General features: G+C 47.1%; 1 protein-coding gene across 1 annotated transcript in view; it reads left to right on the forward strand.

The window, feature by feature from the left end:
- The window catches only part of CASZ1 (castor zinc finger 1), a 149209-nt gene that overhangs the window by 65613 nt on the left and 62986 nt on the right, over positions 1 to 20610 (forward strand). The window contains exon 2 of the mRNA XM_081955524.1: positions 7179 to 7757. Coding sequence (XP_081811650.1) covers positions 7179 to 7757 — 579 coding nt within the window. The remainder of the gene's footprint in view (positions 1 to 7178; positions 7758 to 20610) is intronic.

Consider the following 20610-nt stretch of genomic DNA (forward strand, 5'->3'; position numbering starts at 1 on the left):
CTTCCCGTGCCACACCCACCAAGCCCGCCCACAGAACCAGTAGTAAAAAAAATTGAATTTCACCACTGCTTTAATGCCAGCTGTATTCTCAGCAAACTGGCACCATAGGAAGCAAGTCGGATGTGCCTGGAGAATTCGCCTCTGCCTAGTTTGTACTGGTTTTGTTGTTTGTTTATTTATTTATTTAGTTTGTCAAACATGTACAAGACAGCATGTATAAATATAAATATGGACCCGAACACAGGAAACGAGTGCAATTAAATGGGGACAGTAGGACAGGGACGGTAGGCAGGCTGGTGCATCTTATGCACGCCCCCTTTTACCGACGTCTTAGGAATGGGGTGAGGTCCACGGTAGACAGTTTGAGGTTGCAGCTGTGGGAGTTTGAGGATGTAACAACAGAGTCAGGTAGAGCATTCCAGATGTTGATCACTCTGTTGCTGAAGTCGTATTTTCTGCGATCGAGTTTGGAGCGGTTTACCTGGAGTTTGTATCTATTGTTTGCCCCTGTATTATTGCGGGTGAAGCTGAAGTAGTCGTTGACAGAATTGTTGTTGTTGTTGTTGTTGTTGTTATTTCATCTGCACAGGCCGAACGCTTAAGATAAGGTGGTGACCTGGATTAATACTTGCAAGTTAAGCACATTTGCACACACACACATAGTTAATTTTACATATTGTGGCATGCGCTTAAACGCCGAGATGGAAGACATTCACAGATCCTCCTCCTCTGCCTCCTCTTTTTTTTTCCCCTCCTTGCCGGCATTTTGAGTTATGCACCCTCTTGAGGACTAGAGCCTTTTTTATTTTTAAAAAAACTCAGCTGTTTGCCGAAAGGAGATTTGGATCTTCCACCACTTTCCCAATGTGAGTGGAAGGTTATGGAATTCCTAACTGCTTTTCTTCCTCCTTTTCTTTTTTTTCATATTTTTATTATTTTTTTTTCCTTTCGCTCAGGCCAAACTCTTGGATTGTAAACATGGGAACTGTATTGTTTTTCTCAGGAAGCGTTGGATATAAATACGGCACGCGGGGAGACCATGTCCCGGGGCCCGAGATGAAAAAGGACTTGGTGACAAGGCTGGGTTATAGATGGCTTCCTTGGATTGATGCGAAAGCAAAACATTTCTCTTTTTTTGGGGAGGGAAACAAACAAAAAAAAATTCCTAGGGGAAGTTTACTTAGCCTTGAAAGCTTTTTTTTTCCAGGGCTCTGGATGGAGAATCAAAACCGTCGCGGGTGGGAGTGGGTGGGTGGATTGTTTAAGCCAGGGGTGTCCAAACTTTTTGCAAGGAGGGCCAGATTTGGTGAGGTGAAAATGTGTGGGGCCGATCATTCAGCCTGACATTCTTTGAACCCTTAACATTAAATGCGAATTAACTACCGTATTTTTCAGAGTATAAGACGCACCAAGATTTTGAAGAGGCAAATTTAAAAAAAGTTTTTGCACTCTCCCAAAAATGGCTCATTTTTCACGAAAATGGGCCTTTTTTTTAAAAGAGCATGAATAGCCTTTAAGAGGCTTCTAGAGTGCTCCTGGGGGCTAGGGGGGGGAGGCAAAGTTGAGCAAAAAATGGCCTGTTTTTTGCTCATTTATGCCCTCCACACCCCCAGGAGAACTCTGAAAACCTCCTAAAGGCTATGCGCAGCCATTTTGGTGAAGGGGGCAGAGTTTTGGGAGGCAAAAAATGCTGTATTCAGTGTATAAGATGCACCCAGATTTTTAGCCTTTTTTTTGAGGGGAAAAAGATGCATCTTTATACTTCGAAAAATGCGGTATTTTATGAAAGACTAAACAAATAACTCCAGTGGGGAGAAGAGGCTGCTGGCTGCTTGAAATTTGAAAAAGGGCCACATTTGGCCCCCGGGCCGCACTTTGGACATGCCTGGTTTAAGCTGAACTTTTGAGGCAGGGGACAGAGGGTGGACCGCAGGACTGGCAAGTTTTCCTCCTCTCTAGCTAGAGCAGTGGTCACCAACTCGTGCTCCATGGACCACTGGTGGTCTGCGAGAAAATTTTGGTGATCCACAGAAAAAATTATTTGCATTTTTTATATTGCACTAAATCAGGAGTCCTCAAACGACGGCCCCTGGGACGGAGATGTGCAATGAAGGTTTTTGTGTTGCTGCTGAGAGTCTCTCCCTTCGGGGTCTTTTTGTGTGGGTCGGAAGGGGGGCAGAAATGAGCTCTGGAAGGAAGAGGGTGTGAGAAAGAAACTCAAGATTCCTCTGTATTGATGCACTTGGGTATCAGAGGTGAAGTCGGTTGAGGGACAGGGAATTCTGTGGTTCTATCCACAAATAGGATCTTTGGAGTGTCTGTTTCCCAACCTGTCCCATCCCGAAGCGCTGACGTCACCTCTGGCGGATGGTGGAACATCTGTCTTGTCTAAAAGAGTCACTCTGGGCATCAGTGCACTTAGTTCAGCTCTCTTGGCACTGAATCAGTAAGAGCCATGGTGGCACAGTGGTTAGAGTGCAGTACTGCAGGCTACTTCTGCTGACTGCAATTTGGTAGTTCGATTCTCACCAGGCCGAAGGTTGAGACACAGTCTTCCATTCTTCCGAAGTGGGTCAAATGAGGACCCAGATTGTTGGGGGCAAGAGGCTGACTTTGTAAACCGCTTAGAGAGGGCTGTAAAAGCACCGTGAAGTGGTATATAAGTGTAGGTGATATTGCTATCTTCCTTCCTTCCTTCCTTCCTTCCTTCCTTCCTTCCTTCCTTCCTTCCTTCCTTCCTTCCTTCCTTCCTTCCTGTTAGAATACAGTATTGCAGGCTAACTGCCCACTGCCAGCAGTTCAAATCCCATCAGGCTCAAGGTCGACTCAGCCTTCCATCCTTCCGAAGCCGGTCAAATGAGGACCCAGTTTGTTAGGGGCAAAACGCTGACTCTGTAAACCTCTTACAGAGGGCTGTAAAAGCACTGTGAAGCGGTATATAACTCTAAGGGCTATTGCTATCACCCATGGCTTTTGGGACAGGTTGACCCTCCAACTAGCCCATCTTTGCAAGCCCTGCCCCCATTACAGGAAGTCCTCTCCTTACAATAATACATTCAATGACCGTTCAGAGTTACTACGCCACTGAAAAAAAAAGTGACTTAGGGCTGTTTGTTCCCCACACGCATGACCCTTGCAGCATCCCCGTGGTCAGGCCGTCAAAAATTCGGCCGCTTGGCAACCGGTTCCTATTTGTGACAGTGCGCAGTGTCTTGGGGCTCGCGTGATCCGCTTTTGCGACCTTCTGACAAGCGAAATCAACGGGGAAGCCAGATTCCCTCAACAACTGGGTTACTAACTTCACAACGGCAACCCCTGCGGCACGAAAGGGGCCAAGCGGGGCGTGAAACGGGGCAAAGCTCACTTCACAGCATTCAATTTTGGGCCTCCGTCGTGGTCGTAAGCCGAGGACTACTTGTATTTTCAAATTTTGTTTCTCACACAAATACACACACACACACCCTTTCCCAGATCTGTTCGATGCAGCTGGGCTGGGTGTGAGTTTCCCTTTACTGCCTTTAACCTCCTTCCACCTTCTCCTACCACCATCCGCTGAGGTGTAGCTGAGGACAGATGCTAGGTTGCTCCCTCCTCCTGGGGCAGCTAAGGGCAAGGAAACGCGGTGACGAAACTTTGACCTGGATTCCCCTCTATTGCACAAGCCGGTGTGTGTGTGTGTGCACGCGCGCTCGTGTTTGTGCGAGTATTTGAGATGTGCGGCTGCCGAACCTAGATGTACAGTACTTAGGCGTGTCCAGGGTGTGTCCTTTCTCTGAGGATACGGGCGGGTGATTGTGTGTTTTTCCTCTTTTCTTTTTTCTTTTTTTTCCCTAACAGGTGTACGTGTTTTTGTTCTGCTTGTTATCGGGGCAATCGCGTTGTTGTGGGTGAGAAAGAACAATGCGAACGTGGGTGCTGTGATTATTTTGCAGCGTTCGCAGGCCTCCCACAGGGTTGATGGGGCCCGATTAGGCTCCCCGCCACTTTGAAAATGAGATCAACAGCCTCTGCCTTCGGCTGTTGCTCGCTGGCCACCCAGATCTTGCAAAACCGTGGCCTGACGTTGCATTTAATGCAGAGGGACGGCTGCCTTCGTCCCACAAGAGAAAGGAACGGTGGGAGGCGGACTTTCTTAGCGCAAGGAAATCTTTCCAAAGTGGCTGAAGCGGGGGCCTCAAAAAGCCACAATTCACAACCAGAGCAAAGCAATGGCAGTTTATTACCGATTATTACAGTCTTAAGTATTACAGTATTAAGGGACGCGGTGGCTTAGCGGCTAAGACGCTGAGCTTGTCGATCAGAAAGGTCGGCGGTTCGAATCCCTAGCGCCGCATAACGGAGGGAGCTCCCGTGACTTGTCCCAGCTTCTGCCAACCTAGAAGTTCAAAAAGACGTAAAAATGCAAGTAGAAAAATAGGAACCACCTTTGGTGGGAAGGTAACAGCGTTCCGTGCACCTTCAACGTTGAGTCATGCCGGCCACATGACCAGGGAGACGTCTTCGGACAGTGCTAGCTCTTTGGCTTTGAAACAGAGATGAGCACCGTCCCCTAGAGTCAGGAACAACTAGCACATATGTGCGAAGGGAAACTTTACCTTTACTATTACAGTATTAGTACCACATCCAGTTTTCGTCACCACACTATGAAAAAGATGTTGAGACTGTAGAAAAAGTGCAGAGAAGAGCAACCAGGATGATTAGGGGACTAAAACATACGATGAACCGTTGCAGGAAGTGGGCCTGGCTAGTCTAGTAAAGAAAAGGACCAGGGGAGGCAGGAGAGCAGCGTTCCAATATTTGAGGGGCTGCCACAGAGAGGAGGAAGGGACTCGCTATTTTCCATGAAGGCCAAACAAGGAATAATGGATGCAAACTCACCAAGGAGGGATTCAACCTAGAAATAAGGAGGAACTTTCTGACAGAGAGAACAATCCACACCTGGAACAGAAGTTGCCTTCGGAAGTTGTGGGAGCTTCATCATTGGAAGCTTTCAAAAAGAGACTGCACTGCCGTTTGTCAGGAATGGTGTAGGGTCTCCTGCTTGAGCAGGGGGGGTTGGACTAGATGACCTATAAGGTCCCTTCCAACTCTGTTAATCTGTTAGTTAACGTCTGTTAAGTTCTGGCAGCCTAGGAATGTAGGTTTGCGAAGGCAGCATCCCTGGATCTCCAGGAAGGTTTAAGGGCCATTTTGCTCCTTGCTGTCACATTTGTGAAAAGGCTCCGTCGGCCGATGTCGCTATTCATGGGAAACGGTGCCCCGGAGCTGCTATAAGCAGCCACTTGCTGACAATTGGTCATTCTAAAGATTCAGGCTACTCTGTTGTGCTGTCAGGTCGAAGCACCGGGGGATGGCATAGACGCTTCTGGGGAGCACCACCAGGGCTCAGACGGATGGCATACTCTGCCCACCTTTAGGGCTTAAGTGGGAAAGATACCAGGGGCTGGATGTGGGGGGGCAGGGAGGTACGTGGGCAGAAGCTAGGAGAAGACCCGGAGTCTCCGGGAAAACACCCCAACCCAAGTGTCATTCTAATTTGGTTCGTTTCGTTAGTAGATAGATCTTGCCTAGCTCAAGCGGCTCCGGGCAAATAACTTCCAAACAAAACCCCTAAAATAAGAAATTGCACAATAGTAATTACTATAAAACAGGGACGCAGGGGCTCAGTGGTGAAGGCGCTGAGCTTGTCGATCAGTTGCTGTGTTTATTGTGTGTGTGTGTGTGTGTGTTGTATTTGTGCTGATAAATAAATTAAGGGAGACTAGTATAGATCTATTTCAAGCTATTTAGCTCTCATCAGCTAGCCATACCCTTACTGGGATTCAAACCTGGGCTGTATTACATATTAGGCAGATGTATTAGCCACTAAGCTAATACATCAGCACAAATACAACACAAACATAGCAAAGGCAACATTAAAAAATAAAAAAATATGGTTTTCTGCCTGGATGGTCTTCTGTAATGAGCCGAAGGACAGAAAGGGGGAGTAGTGAGCTCCCTCCCATATTTGGGCATACCAGGGGTTGTAACACAAATATGTATGTATGTATGTATGTTTATATATACACATACATACATACATACACACACATACACACATAAAGTACTTTTTCAAGAGGTCACTGGAGTTCCTTGCTTTTCTTGGAAGGTGTTTCATTTCTCATCCAAGAAGCTTCTTCAGCTCTGACTGGACGGTGGGGAATAATGGAAGGATTTGGTCATTTGCATCCTTTTTAGAGAGTCGTTGAGGCCACTTGGACGTTTATCTGTGTTCGCCCTGAGGACAATTGATAAACCTCTGCTAATATTCATTTTATTTCTCTCTTTGTCTCTCATCCAAGAAGTTTCTTCAGCTCTGACTGGACGGTGGGGAATAATGGAAGGATTTATATTCCTCGCAGACCGCTGGTCGTTTGCATCCTTTTTAGAGGGTCTTTGAGGCCACTTGGAAGTTTATCTGTGTTCGCCCTGAGGACAATTGATAAACCTCTGCTAATATTCATTTTATTTCTCTCTTTGTCTCTCATCCAAGAAGCTTCTTCAGCTCTGACTGGACGGTGGGGAATAATGGAAGGATTTGGTCATTTGCATCCTTTTTAGAGGGTCGTTGAGGCCACTTGGAAATTTATCTGTGTTCGCCCTAAGGACAATTGATAAACCTCTGCTAATATTCATTTTTATTTCTCTCTTTGTCTCTCATCCAAGAAGCTTCTTCAGCTCTGACTGGATGGTGGGGAATAATGGAAGGATTTATATTCCTCGCAGACCCCTGGTCGTTTGCATCCTTTTTAGAGGGTCGTTGAGGCCACTTGGAGGTTTGTCTGTGTTCACCCTGAGGGAATCCTTCTCTTCCCCACCATCCAGTCAGAGCTGAAGAAGCTTCCTGGAAGAGAAGCGAAAGGTCTTCAAAGAAAAAAGATAAGAAAGTCCAGTGGCCTCCTGAAAAAAAAAACCTTTGGGACAACCATAACCTGGATGTCTGAGAATCTCCACAGACGCCTGTTCTATGTATAGATTGTGTCATTATTGTGCGCACGATGCCTCGAAAAAGGCCGTTATCCACGCGCAGGATAGGACCATTGATAAACCTCTGCTAATATTCATTTTATTTCTCTCTCTCTCTCTCTCTCTCTCTCTCTCTCTCTCTGTGCCTCTCTCCCCCGTGTCCCTTCCTCCAGCTGAAAGACATATATGCACTGACACAACCTCAGGAAACCCCAAGATGGCTGCCAAGCGCAAAGGTGGCCTGAAATTAAATGCAATTTGTGCCAAGCTCAGCCGCCAGGTCGTTGTTGAGCACAAAGCGCCAGAGCAGGGACAGGTCGACAAAGCTCCCCTGGGGTGGGAAAGTGCTGGCGGTGAGGCGGCCACCCCCAAGGACGTCGGCCAGGCTGCGGCCAAGGATCCAGGGCCCAAATTTTCGGAGGGGACGAAGATCGAGGAGGACAAGCGGCGGGAAGTGATCGAGAAGTGGGTCAACGGCGAGTACAGCGAGGACCCCTTGCTGGGGCGCATCGAGAACAAGGAAGCCAAGGCCCCCGAGGGGACGGAGGTGCCCCCCGAGGGGGTCTACATGGTCCAGCCGAAAGGTTGCAGCGACGACGAGGATAATGGGGACGAAGCCGAGCCCCCCAAGGACTCCCAAGATGGCAGCTTTGCCGACGGCCAAGATTCAGACGGGCCTCCCCTGAAGGACGAAAGCTTTCGGGCCTCCAACAGTGAACCCAGCGCTAAGCTCAGTGGAGGAGCTGCTTCAGGTGAGATGGCGACTCGCGGTGGCTCGAATATCTTAGTTTGGCCACATGGGGACCTGCCTTTCCAGAAAGCCTGGGGCAATCTCCTTGATGGGAGCATTTTTTGCATGGAGTAGAGTTAGTTGCATGCTTTTAGGACTAGAATGTGAAGATTTGAGGACATTTTCTTGTCTACTGTTCCTGATTTGCAAGATGGATGTGGGCTGACCTCTTCCAACCTCATCCCTCCCTTTGTCTCTCTTCCTTTCCCTCCCTCCCTTCATCTCTCTTTCTCTCCCTCTCTGCCTCCCTCCCTTCATCTCTCTTCCTGTTTCCATCTCTCTTCCCCCTCCTTCCCTCCCTTCATCTCTCTTTCTCTCCCTTCTCTCTTTCTCTCACTCTCCGCCTCCCTCTCTTCATCTCTCTTCCTGTTTCCATCTCTCTTCCCCCTCCCTCCTTCATCTTTCTCTCCCTCTCCCCCTTCTCTCCATCTCTCTCTCCCTCTCTCCTTTCTTCGCTCTCTCCCTCTCTCCTTTCTTCGCTCTCTCCCTCCATCTCTCTTTCTCTCCCCTCTCTCTCCCTCTCTTCCTTCATCTCTCTTTCTCTCCCTCTCTCTCTCCCCCTCTCTCCCTTCCTCTCTCTCCCTGTCTCCTCTCTCTCCCCCTCCCTCCCTTCATCTCTGTTTCTCTCCCTCTCTTTCCCTCTCTCTCTCCCCCTCCCTCCCTCTCTCCTTTCTTCTCTCTCTCTCCCTTCCTTCATCTCTTTCTCTCACTCTCTCTCTCTCCCCCCTCCCTCCCTTCCTGTCTCTCCCTCTCCTCTCCCCCTCCCCCTTCCTCCCTTCATCATCTCTCTTTCTCTCCCTCTCCCCCCTCCCTCCCTTCCTCTCTCTCCCTGTCTCCTCTCTCTCCCCCCCTCCCTCCCTCCCTTCATCATCTCTCTCTTTCTCTCCCTTAGCCCCTTCAGGCAGTTCAGTGTCTTCTCAGTAACTGGAAGACCCCAGCCCAACCTTGAATTCCACCCACCCCCACCCCCATGGTAACCTAGGCAGTACACCCCTTAAATGAACATAATTGGGTGCATATATTTAAAACGGGGTTGCAAAATGTGACCGAAACATTGCATACCATTAAAACAGTCAATGCTACCTTGTGCATATATAATAAATGAGGACCATTCCGATATATTATTTAAAAGGCCCAAACTTTAAATACATATTATTCAGAATTATTTAAAACGCCAATAGCAACTGCTAAACTAAGGATAATGGGACTGTGATAGGGCGAATACAGGTACAAAATGGTGAATTAAAATAAGATGAATCAATAACGCATGGATTTGCAATGTAACCTCCGTCCCCAAATAGAAAGTGCCTCCTTTCCTTTTGATGCAACCCCCATGTATGTGCCCACCTGTTTTCTCTGAAGGTTTTGGGGGTTGCAAACTCTTGCTTTTAAGGTGAGAAGAAGAAAAAGAGGAATGATATGGGTGAGTGAGCCGAGCCAGATTACCCTGTCAAATGCCTTTTTGAATACAGGGTATGAATGCAGGATATATCAGTTAACACAGACAAAGACCGGAATTTTTTTTAAAAAATCATGGTAAATATTAACACGTGAACTCATAACGGTAACTATATTACGATAACACTTGTATTAAATATAATTGTATTAGTATAACCAAGTAGTTTAAACTGGGGTTTTTCTTATATGTTGGCCTATTTACTCTGTTTCCCTGGAAATAAGCCCTCCCCGGATAATAAACCCAATCGGGCTTTTGAGCACATGCGGTAAAATAAGCCCTCCCCAAAAATATTGCAACACAGCAGCAGCCATGAGGTCGCCTCCTCCTCCTGCACCTCCAAAATAATAAGACAGCTTTTAATAAGACAGGTCAAGCGCTTATTTCTGGGGTCAAAAGAAAATAAGACCCTGTCTTATTTTCAGGGAAACACAGAACATTTTATAGATTATCATACTTATAGTTGAAAACCATCTCTATTTTAATACAGACATTCGTAGTCTTTTTTCCTCTAATACCTACCCATTGTCTCTAGCCACTCATAGAAGCTGTTCCATATCAGGTAATATTCCGCGTCTTCTTTATCCTTAATTCTAAAAGTTAACCTATCCATTTCAGCAGATTCTAAAAATTTTCCTCGTCTGGCGGAGCATTTTCATTTCTCTAGTATTTGCCAAATATAATCCTTGTTGCTGTCAGTATATGTAAAACTAAATATATGGTCCCTTTATCCTAACCCTCTGGTATTATTCCCAAGAGATATAATCTTCGAATCTATATACTATTTAGTTATCTCATCCAGCCAATTATGTAATTTCTCCCAATATTTTCTTGGTTTGCTGCATGTCCACCACATGTGGTAGTATGTGCCTGGGGGACTGATTGCATTTCTAGCATTTTGTACTAAACATTTTTGCCAGTCTTGCTGAGTTTTTTGCAGTTAGTTTCTGAATGCTGGTTGCTTTTCACTTCCGGCCACAGTTGACCCCCAAATTTCCATTGTTAAGTGGATATGTTGGTTAAGTGAATTTTGCCCCATTTTACAACCTTCCTTGCGTCCGCTGTTAAGCGAATCACTGCGGTTGACAAGTTAGTAAGCCCATTTGTTTATAAGTGAATCTGGCTCCCCCACTGACTTTGCCTTGTCAGAAAGTCGCAAGCGGGGATCATGTGACCAACGGTCATAAATGTGAACCAGTTGCCAAGCGTCCGAATTTCGATCATGTGACCCTGAGGACGCTGGAAAGCTTCTAACCGTGAAAAAGGGCCCTAAGTCACTTTTTTCAACGCCATCGTAACTTTGAACGGTCACTAAACGAACTGTCGTAAACCGAGAACCGCTTGTAACCTAACACCATGGTCCCCAACCTTTTCATCTTGGCAGCCCAGCTCAGCGCCAGAGGGTGTACGTGAGCGTGCTTGCCCATGCGTGAAGCTCCACTGACCCGAGTGGCGGGCGCTTGCACTCGCGTAGGAAGCTGGACTTGCGTGAGCGCCCTCCCTCCACACACCTTCGGGTGTGAGCGCGAGGGGAAGCTCCACGTGGCCCACTTTCAAACAGGCCCGCGTCCCAATGGCGGGCTTCGACTCGGGCCTTTGGGGACCCCTGATCTAACAGAGCCCAGGCAAGAAGAGTTTTGTTTTATTTATTTATTTTATTTTATTCACCGTATTTTTCAGAGCATAAGACGCACCTTTTCCCTCCCCAAAAAGAGAGTGAAAATCTGGTTGCCTCTTATACACTCAATACAGCATTTTTGGCCTCCTGAAACCCCACCCCGGGCATCCCATTTTTCTCAAAAATGGGTGCCCAGAGGGTTTGGGAGGCTTGTTGAGTGCTCCTGGGGGCTGGGGAGGGCAAAAACGAGCAAAAAACGGACCCGTTTTTAGCAAAAACAGGAGTGTTTTGAACCTCCCCAGCCCCCAGGAGCACTCTGCAGGCCTCCCAAACTCTCTGCACGCCTTGTTTTTCCCCCCAAAAAACCCCAACTGTAGACAACACTGAATACAGCATTTTTGGCCCCTGCCCCGCACATCCCATTTTTCTCAAAAATGGATGCCCAGAGGGTTTGGGAGGCTTGTAGAGTGTTCCGGCAGGGAGGGCAAAAGCTTTTTTTTTTCAATGTACCTCTTCAAAATCTTGGTGCGTCTTATACTCCGGTGTGTCTTACAGTCTGAAAAATACGGTAGTTTCTCAAACGAGATAACAGGTCTAAGTATAAACACGAACCCAGGAAATGGGTACGAATAAATGGGGACGGTAGGACGGGGACGGTAGGCACGCTGGTGCACTTATGCACGCCCTCTTTACGGACCTCTTAGGAACAGGGGTGAGGTCCCCGGTAGACAGTTTGAGGTTGAAGTTACGGGAATTTGAGGATGTAACAACGGAGTCGAGTCGAGCATTCCGGGCGTTGACCACTCTGTGGCTGAAGTCATATTTTCTGCAGCTTGGAGCGGTTTACCTTGAGTGTGTATCTATCCTTTGTCCGCGTATTGTTGCGGTTGACGTTGAAGTATTCGTTGACAGGTCATTGCCAAACCCAGAGCCAAGTTCTGCCATGTGAGGGCCAGGCAGTGGAGAAATTTAAACTCTTAATGCTTTAAGGATTTAAAAAGGGGATTTGGGATGCCAGCATGCCTATGAGGGTTTTTGCATCCTTGCTTATCTGTGATGTGCCCACTAAATCTTAGGTTTCACTCCTATTGCACTCGGGCTGGGCACAGAAGGAGCGCCAGAAAACGATTACAAGGGGAAAGGTTTAAAATAAAATAAAAAGTGGCGGGGGGAGCAGCCGCAGAGCGCATAGCAATTTACCGTCGAATTTCCAGAGGTCCCTTGCCCCACCCTCTATACAGAAGGGCATCTTCAAATGAAGTCTTCTCCCCTTCAGGTTTAATAACTTTGCTCGACACTTCACCCTTTCTCCCCGCGTCTCTGACAAGCTTCCCTGGATCTCGCCCGATGATCCGTCAAAAATTCTCCCTTTTGTGCACCGGGAGAGCTGGGGGGGGGGGGGATGTGGGTGTCCAAGTTTTCCCCTCCCTCCCTCCCCTCGCGCTCCCGTTTTAATAACGCAGCCGAAGCTCATCTCCCTTCATCTGTCCCTTCCCTCTTCTCCAGCCTCCATGAGTTCACTGGCAACGCTCATAATTATGCATATAAGATATAAACAGAGCTGTTTAATTATCCTTCGCCACATCAGTGACAGAGTAATTAACAAACATTGCAAGATCAATGAGGAGAAGGCTGACCTTCAGTTTCTTTGATAGGGAAAAGCCCTTGCCTGTCGCCAGCACAAGGTGATGGAGTTTGGGCTGGCACTTAAGTTTGTTTTAATTCCCCAGGCTCTTCCTCCTCTCCCTTCCCCCGCCCTATATATATATGTGTGTGTGTGTGTGTGTGTGTGTGTGTGTGTGTGTGTGTGTGTATTTGTGTTACAACCCCTGGTATGCCCAAATATGGGAGGGAACTCACTACTCCCCCTTTCTGTCTATCGGCTCACTGCAGGAGACCATCCAGGCAGAAAAACGTATTTTTAATGTTGCCTTTTTATATTTGTGTTGTATTTGTGCTGATAAATAAATAAAGGGAGACTAGTATAGATCTATTTCAAGCTATTTAGCTCTCATCAGGTAGCTATTTTGCTCTCATCAGCTAGTTCAAATCCCAGTAAGGGTATGGCTAGCTGATGAGAGCTAAATAGCTTGAAATAGATCTATACTAGTCTCCCTTTATATATTTATCAGCACAAATACAACATATATATATATATATATATTGGGCATACCAGGGGTTGTAACACACACACACACATACATCCACCTTTTTTCTTTGCAATATGCATTTCTGCGCACACTTCTCCAACATGGAGTTACAGGCAACAGGAATGACTTTAGGGAACGTGAAGGAGACTGTCTGACCAGAGGGAATTTTATAGCTCCATATGGCAGGGATTTTTTTTTAAATAACAGCCTGCTTTTTCTAAGTCTTGATCGACAAAGGTTCCCACCCAAAACGTGTGCCAGGTTGAGTAAGACGAGGAGGGAAATTCAAGGAGGAGCTTTTGATCCGCCACAAGAGCAGAATGTGACACACACACACACACCCCGGTAGCTGATGTGTGCAAGTGTGGTGGGCCCCCGCAGAGGCACGAGGCATCAGGCCATAAAAACCAAGCTGATTTATTTAATAAAGCCATCCTTGGATTATTTTGATATTAGGTGGATGGATGGATGGATGGATGGATGGATGGATGGATGGATGGATGGATGGAGAGAGAAGAGATTAGAGAGAGAGACAGACAGAGAGACATAGAATAGATTAGATGATAGATAGATGGATAGAAAGATAGAAAGATATAGATAGAATAGAGAGGTAGGTAGGTAGGTAGGTAGGTAGGTAGGTAGGTAGGTAGGTAGCTAGATAGATAGATAGATAGATAGATAGATAGATAGATAGATAGATAGATAGATAGATAGATAGATAGATATAGATTAGAGAGATAGATAGATGATAGATTGATAGATTGATAGATAGATATAGAATAGAGATGTAGGTAGGTAGGTAGGTAGAGATAGATAGATAGGTAGGTAGGTAGATAGATGGATAGATAGATAGATGATAGATGGAGATAGAATAGAGATATAGATAGATAGATAGATAGATAGATAGATAGATAGATAGATAGATAGATAGATAGATTAATAGATAGATATAGAATAGAGAGGTAGGTAGGTAGGTAGGTAGGTAGGTAGGTAGGTAGGTAGATAGATAGACAGACAGACAGACAGACAGACAGACAGACAGACAGACAGACAGACAGACAGATAGATAGATAGATAGATAAATGATAGATAGATAGATAGATAGATAGATGATAGATAGATAGATAGATGATAGATAGATAGATTAATAGATAGATATAGAATAGAGAGGTAGGTAGGTAGGTAGGTAGGTAGATAGATAGATAGATAGATAGATAGATAGATAGATAGATAGATAGATAGATAGATAGAGATAGATAGAATAGAGATATAGATAGATAGATTAGATAGATGATAGATAGATAGATAGATAGAGAGATGATAGATAGATAGATAGATAGATAGATAGATAGATAGATAGATAGATAGATAGATAGATAGATAGAGTATACATTAATATGAAATTTCATTGCATACACCTCTCAAAGAATCACCACCTACAATATACACTATATAACCATGACTAAATAAATAAATAAATAATCATGCATATGTCCACATATATTATATGACACAGAGAAACAGCAGAGTCTAGTTTGGATGCATACATGTACATGGCGACCTGGCAGTAGATTCGGACAGTGAGGAGGTTGGGGAGGAAGATGGGCCAGTCCTGGAGTCTGGGGAAGGCTCTGAGGAGGGCTCTGTGTCGGAGGCAGAGAGAGGGCCAGGGCTGTCTGACAGTTATCAGCTGCCTTCGGAGTCAAGACATCAGTGAGGCAGACGAACAGCTGGAGCCTGTTCCCAGTGTGCGCATGTGCAGAGTGGCCAGAGGAAGGGAACAGCCAAAGAGCAGGGGTCGACTTGGGAGTAAGGCCACAGGTGGACGATGAATGGCCCCTGCCAGAGGAAATAAAAGACGAGCGAAAGGGGAGTGGAGTTTGCAGGAGGCCATTAGTTCGCTTCATTGGTTCGTGACTCTCCAAGACTCCTTGCCAAGTTCTGCAGATCTCGGCCTGGCAGCTCTCCAAGCCAGAGAAGGTCTGTGACCATAAATCCTCCCTTGAAAGACTTTGCTGGCTGTGAATGAGCAGAATTCACAGTCAATTAATAAAAGGGTTTTTTGTCAGGACAAGGAGTTTGCTTCCTGCTCTTGGGAAGCCTCGGTCAGAACAGTTTCCTCCTGACAATGTGATTCTCAAAGTTTACTTACTCAAGTAGTAAGCAGGGCTCAAATCCTGACGCATAAAAGAGGGAGGCATAGTTAAGAGGTTTCCAGCTGTGGGTAGCAAAGAAAGGCATGCTTGACCTGGAGAGATCTTCTCAGACCTTTTCCCCATAACCTATCTTATAATTTCATCTAGCGCCTTTTATGACTTGCCCCACTCTTTCTCTATTTTCCTGCCCATGATGGATTTCCTTGCTGCCATTTTTTGGTGTCGCTGCTCGGTTTCTTTGGATTTAATAAAATGTGGATTTTTTTAAAAAAAATCATTCATTTGCGGTTAGTTAAATCACTTTTGAAATTAACGTGAATCGACGCGACAGATCATACGCTTTTAAGCGGCGGCCGGGGAAATCTCGCCGTCTTTCATGGCACGGCAGATGTAGCCTAGCAGTCAAAACTCCCCACGTCAAAGGGTCCCGAAATGCGCACACAGTTTAGGATAACAGAGTTGGAAGGGACCTTGGAGGTCTTCTAGTCCAACCCTCTGCTTAGGCAGGAAACCCTACACCACTTCAGACAAATGGTGATCCAACATCTTCTTAAAAATGTCCAGTGTTGGAGCATGCACAACTTCTGGAGGCAAGCTGTTCTGTTGATTAATTGTTCTCACTGTCAGGAAATTTCTCCTCAGTTCTAAGTTGCTTCTCTCCTTGATTAGTTTCCACCCATTGCTTCTTGTTCTACCCTCAGGTGCCTTGGAGAATAGTTTGACTCCCTCTTCTTTGTGGCAACCCCTGAGATATTGGAAGACTGCTATCATGTCTCCCCTAGTCCTTCTTTTCCTTAAACTGGACATCCCCAGTTCCTGCAACCGTTCTTCATATGTTTTAGCCTCCAGTCCCCTAATCCTCTTGGTTGCTCTTCTCTGCACTCTTTCTCAGTTGCCAGGCAAGTAAAGGACACCCCCCCCCCCATACACACACCTCATCCTGCCCCCTTCCCTTTAGCTCTGACCTCTGAGTGCTGTGTGAAACAATTTTGGTGTCTGTGTGAAAATTCACACGTCTATCGGGAACCTTCATGTGCGTTGAGGCTTCTCCATAGCGGTCACTGACTGGCGACTGTTCTTAGCAACCTGTGACACCCCCCCTCTCAAACCCCATCAGTTACCACCTGTTCAGTCATCATCACCCCCCCTCCCCACAAATCTGGACCCGCTCCTCATCCTCGTTCCATCCAGGAAGCTTTGTTTGGGACCTTCTTCCCACCTTCCAAATCCCGAGGCGTTTTGCTCCATTTTGCCTCTTGGCTTTTTCCTTCCATATATAGTGCGCTGCTCTCGGCTATTTTTAGTCCCCCCCCCCTTGGGTGGTGTTTGTGTGAGTGTGTTGTGTGACCTCCCCCCCTCCCCCCAACTACTCCCCCCACCTCCTTTTTTTTTTGGCTAATTCTGGATCCTTTGTGCTACGTTCCAACAGAAAGATGAACTTCCTCGCCCCTCATGCGCGCATATCTCTTCTTTGGCAATGCCCACAAATGGACAGGTGGCAGAGATGAAGAGAGGAGGGAGGGAGGGGGGGAACCGTCTCTTCCAAACCTCTCATCCCAACAAGGGAGTCCGTCCAAGCGACAACAGCGACACTGTGAGAGGATTTAGCAGCGAGAGTCCAGAAGTGGCCTCTGAAAAGTTTGCAATTGAGCATTAATCCATGCACTGCCAAGATCCTAATTTTACAGGATCCCCTTCTGTGCATAATCCCCGGCTCCTCCAGAGTAGAACCGTCAGTGTGCAGATAGAGCTAGGTGGGGGTGGTTAAAATGACTAGTAGGACCCCATAATCCCTCAAACCTGGAATCATTTAGAATACAGAATAACAGGGTTGGAAGGGACCTTGTAGGTCATCTAGTCCAACCCCCCCTCCGCCCAAGCAGGAGACCCTACACCATTTCTGACAGATGGCAGTCCAGTCTCTTCTTGAAAGCTTCCAGGGATGAAGCTCCACCAACTTTTGAAGGCAACTTCTGTTCCATCGGCTGATTGTTCTCGCTGTCAGAAAATTCCTCCTTATTTCCAGGTTGAATCTCTCCTCGTTCAGTTTCCATCCATTATTCCTTGTCTGGCCTTCAGGTGCTTTGGAAAATAGCTTGGCCCTCTCTGGGGCAGCCCCTCAAATATTGGAAGACTGCTCTCCTGTCTCCCCTGGTCCTTCTCTAGCCAGGCCCATGTTCCTTCAACTGTTCTTCGTAGGTTTTAATCTCTAGTCCCCTCATCATTCTCTTCTCTGCACTCTTTCCATGTTCAAGATATTGTCGGCATGCATTATCGGGCAATGTACAAAGTTTAAAAATGGAGTTTGTGTGGAAATAGCAACGCAAAAGAACACGGGGGCATGGCAGGAGGGAGGGAGGTTCAAAACCCATGTTAGAAAAAAGCCTAGAAACCAACTTCTACTGAAGGTAGTGGGTCGATCATCACCGAGTTTAAACAGGCCACCGTCCGGCAGAAATTGAAAAACAGAAATGAGATAAAACAAATAAAAGCATTTAGTTTCCCCTTGGGGTTTCGCCTCCGTTCCTCCCTTCGTTTGGAGGCTGGCACGGGTACCACTGCTCTGGGGGCGGGGAGCTGGGGGTGAGTCACTGGGGTGAAAAAGGATGAGACCCGAAAAACTGGAGGAGCAGGGAAGGTGGAATTAGCGAGGATGGGAAGGGGGGGGGGAATCTTAGTCCTGGGATTGTCTCGGATGAGGGACGAGGGTTGGAGCACGCCGGGGAAGGGCAGAGGCGCTGCCGAAAGCTTTTGAGGAAGGAGGGAGCGCCTTTGATGTGGTGGCTGAGAAAACAACAACAGGCAGCCGGGAAGTGGCACACAAAGGCGAGGAGAGGATGTGGCACAGGCAGCCACAATGGTGTTAGAAACACGGAGGTGGAATTCAAGGTGATGCTTGAACAAGTTCGCGCACCTCTGTCGGGGCAATCAGGAGAGGTGGGAGTGAGTCCGCCTGCCTGCCTGTCTCTCTCTCTCTCTCTCTCTCTCGCTCTCTCTTTCTTTCTCTCCCTCCCTCTCTCTCTCTCTCTCTCTCTTTCTCTCCCTCTCTTTCTCTCCCTCTCTCCGTCTTGCTCGCTCGCTCTCTCTTTCCCTCTCTCTTTCTCTTTCTTTCTCTCTTTCTTTCTCTCCCTCCCCCTCTCTTTCTTTCTCTTTCTCTTTCTCTCTCGTTCTCTATCTCTCTTTCTCTTCTTTCTCTTTTTCTCTTTCACCCCGCTCTCTTTCTCCCTCTCTATCTCCCCCTCCCCCTCTCTCTTTCTTTCTCTTTTTCTTTCTCTCTCTCTTTTTCTCCCTCTCTCACTCTTGCTCTCTCTCTTTCCCTCTCTCTTCCTCTTTCTTTCTCTCTCTCTTCCTTTCTTTCTCTCTCTCCCCCTCTCTTTATTTCTCTTTCTCTTTCTCTCATTCTCTATCTCGCTTTCTCTCCCCCCCTCTCTCTCTTTCTCTTTTTCTTTCTCCCCCCTCTCTCTTTTTCTCTCTTTCTCCCTCTCTCTCTCCCTCTTTCTTTCTCTCTTTCTCTTTTTCTTTCTTTCTCTCTTTCTCTCTCTCTTTTTCTCTTCCCCCTCTCTCTTTCTCCACATCCCCCAGCCCTTTATCCCCCAACCCCCTGCAATGTAGCATCAAAGGCTTTTCCCACTTCCTCCTCTGTCTTTTTCAGACGCCCCCCCCCCAGACCCTCCCCCCCCCACAACACCTCTTAATAAGGGATTTGAGGTTTATTTATTTTTCCCCTTTTTCTTTTCTGGAAGCTCCAGTGGGACATGCAAAGCACCGGCTGCAATATGCTTTGACAGCAGCGCTACCCTTGATCTTAACCCAAAGGCCGAGCGCAGCTTCCCCAGCTTTCAAGCTGAGGTCTTTTCCCCGCAACCAAATGTAGGGAGAGCACTGGAATTTGAACCCGCTCCTTTTTGGCTGCCTGGTGATTTTAAAATCTCCACCCTCAGCTCTTGGAGAACAGCTGTCTTCTTCTGAGCCAGACAGATGTGAGACGGCCCCTGACGCCATCATCCTCACCGTCCAGGATTTCGGAAGGAAAGCCGTGCGCGCTGGCGCATGAGAAGGGCTTCTCCCCTCCTTCCCGCCGATAGATAAAAGCCATTCTAGGTCTCTGCTTCCCCAACGGTGACCAACAGCTCTGCCTGGCCAGGACCATTGGTGGTCCAGAAGGCAGGAGAAACCATCTCCTTCCTCCTCTCTTTCTCTCTCTCTCTCTCTCTCTCCCCACGTTGATTTCCTCGCAGCGATGTGGCTGTTACATCGCTTCTCCTGTTTGCTCTCTTTAAAAAAAAAACTGCACAAAAAGGTTTACATTGGAACCGCGCGCGTGTTTTCATAATCCGGCAATGTTTGTGATCTGAGGGCCATCAACCACTCAAGAGTGCAGCACATAAATTTGGCGAGATAAACAAACAGGGAAAAGAGACAGCCGAAAGAAGGCCACTTCAATCCTAGGAAGCCACGACAGATAATATGCCCCAGCCTTCTCAAAACGCAGCAGCCTTTTCTAATTCTATTTGGACTTTAGAATAGAATATAGAATAGCAGCGGAGTTGGACGGGACCTTGGAGGTCTTCTAGTCCAACCCCCCTGCTCCAATCTCTTCCTTAAAAACTTCCAGTGTTTGAGCATCCACAACTTCTGGAGGCACTGATTAATTGCTCTCACAGTCAGGAAATTTCTCCTTTAGTTCTAAGTTGCTTCCCTCCTTCCTTCCCTATCTCCAGGCGAAGGAACACGCGGAATAAAGTATTTTTAAAAGCTCTGGAAAGATTCTCCCTCCGGTCTAGCCAAAGTAGAACAGAAACCATGGCCTGGAAAAGTGTTAGCGTGAGCACAAGCCAAGCAGGTCGAACAAGAGGAAAAAGATCGGTCTATATTCCACCTCGGAGCGAAGACGGCTGCACGCCAACTTGCCTTGCATAAAAAATGGCACACCTGTTGTGGCCCGCCAGCGAGGAGGTCGGGGAGGAAGATGGGCCAGTCCTGGAGTCTGGGGAAAGCTCTGATGAGGGCTCTGTGTCGGAAGCAGAGAGGGGGCCAGAGCCGTATGCCAGTTATCAGCTGCCTTCAGAGTCAAACATCAGTGAGGCAGAAGAACAGCTGGAGCCTGTTCCCAGTGTGCGCATGTGCAGAGTTGCCAGGCGAAGGGAACAGCTAAAAAACAAGGGTCGACTTGGGAGGAAGGCCACAGGTGGACGGTGAATGGCCCCTCTCAGAGGAAATAAAAGAGGAGCGAAAGGGGAGTGGAGTTTGCAGGAAGCCATTAGTTTGCTTCATTGCTTCGTAACTCTCTTGAGACTCCTTGCCAAGTTTTGCAGATCTCAGCCTGGCAGCTCTCCAAGCCAGATAAGGTCTGTGACTGTAAATCCTCCCTCGAAAGACTTTGCTGGAGTTGAATGAGCAGAATTCACAATAAATTAAAAGGGGTTTTTGTCACG

Source organism: Natrix helvetica (assembly GCF_964273705.1).
Source record: "Natrix helvetica genome assembly, chromosome: 5".
NCBI lineage: Eukaryota > Metazoa > Chordata > Lepidosauria > Squamata > Natricidae > Natrix > Natrix helvetica.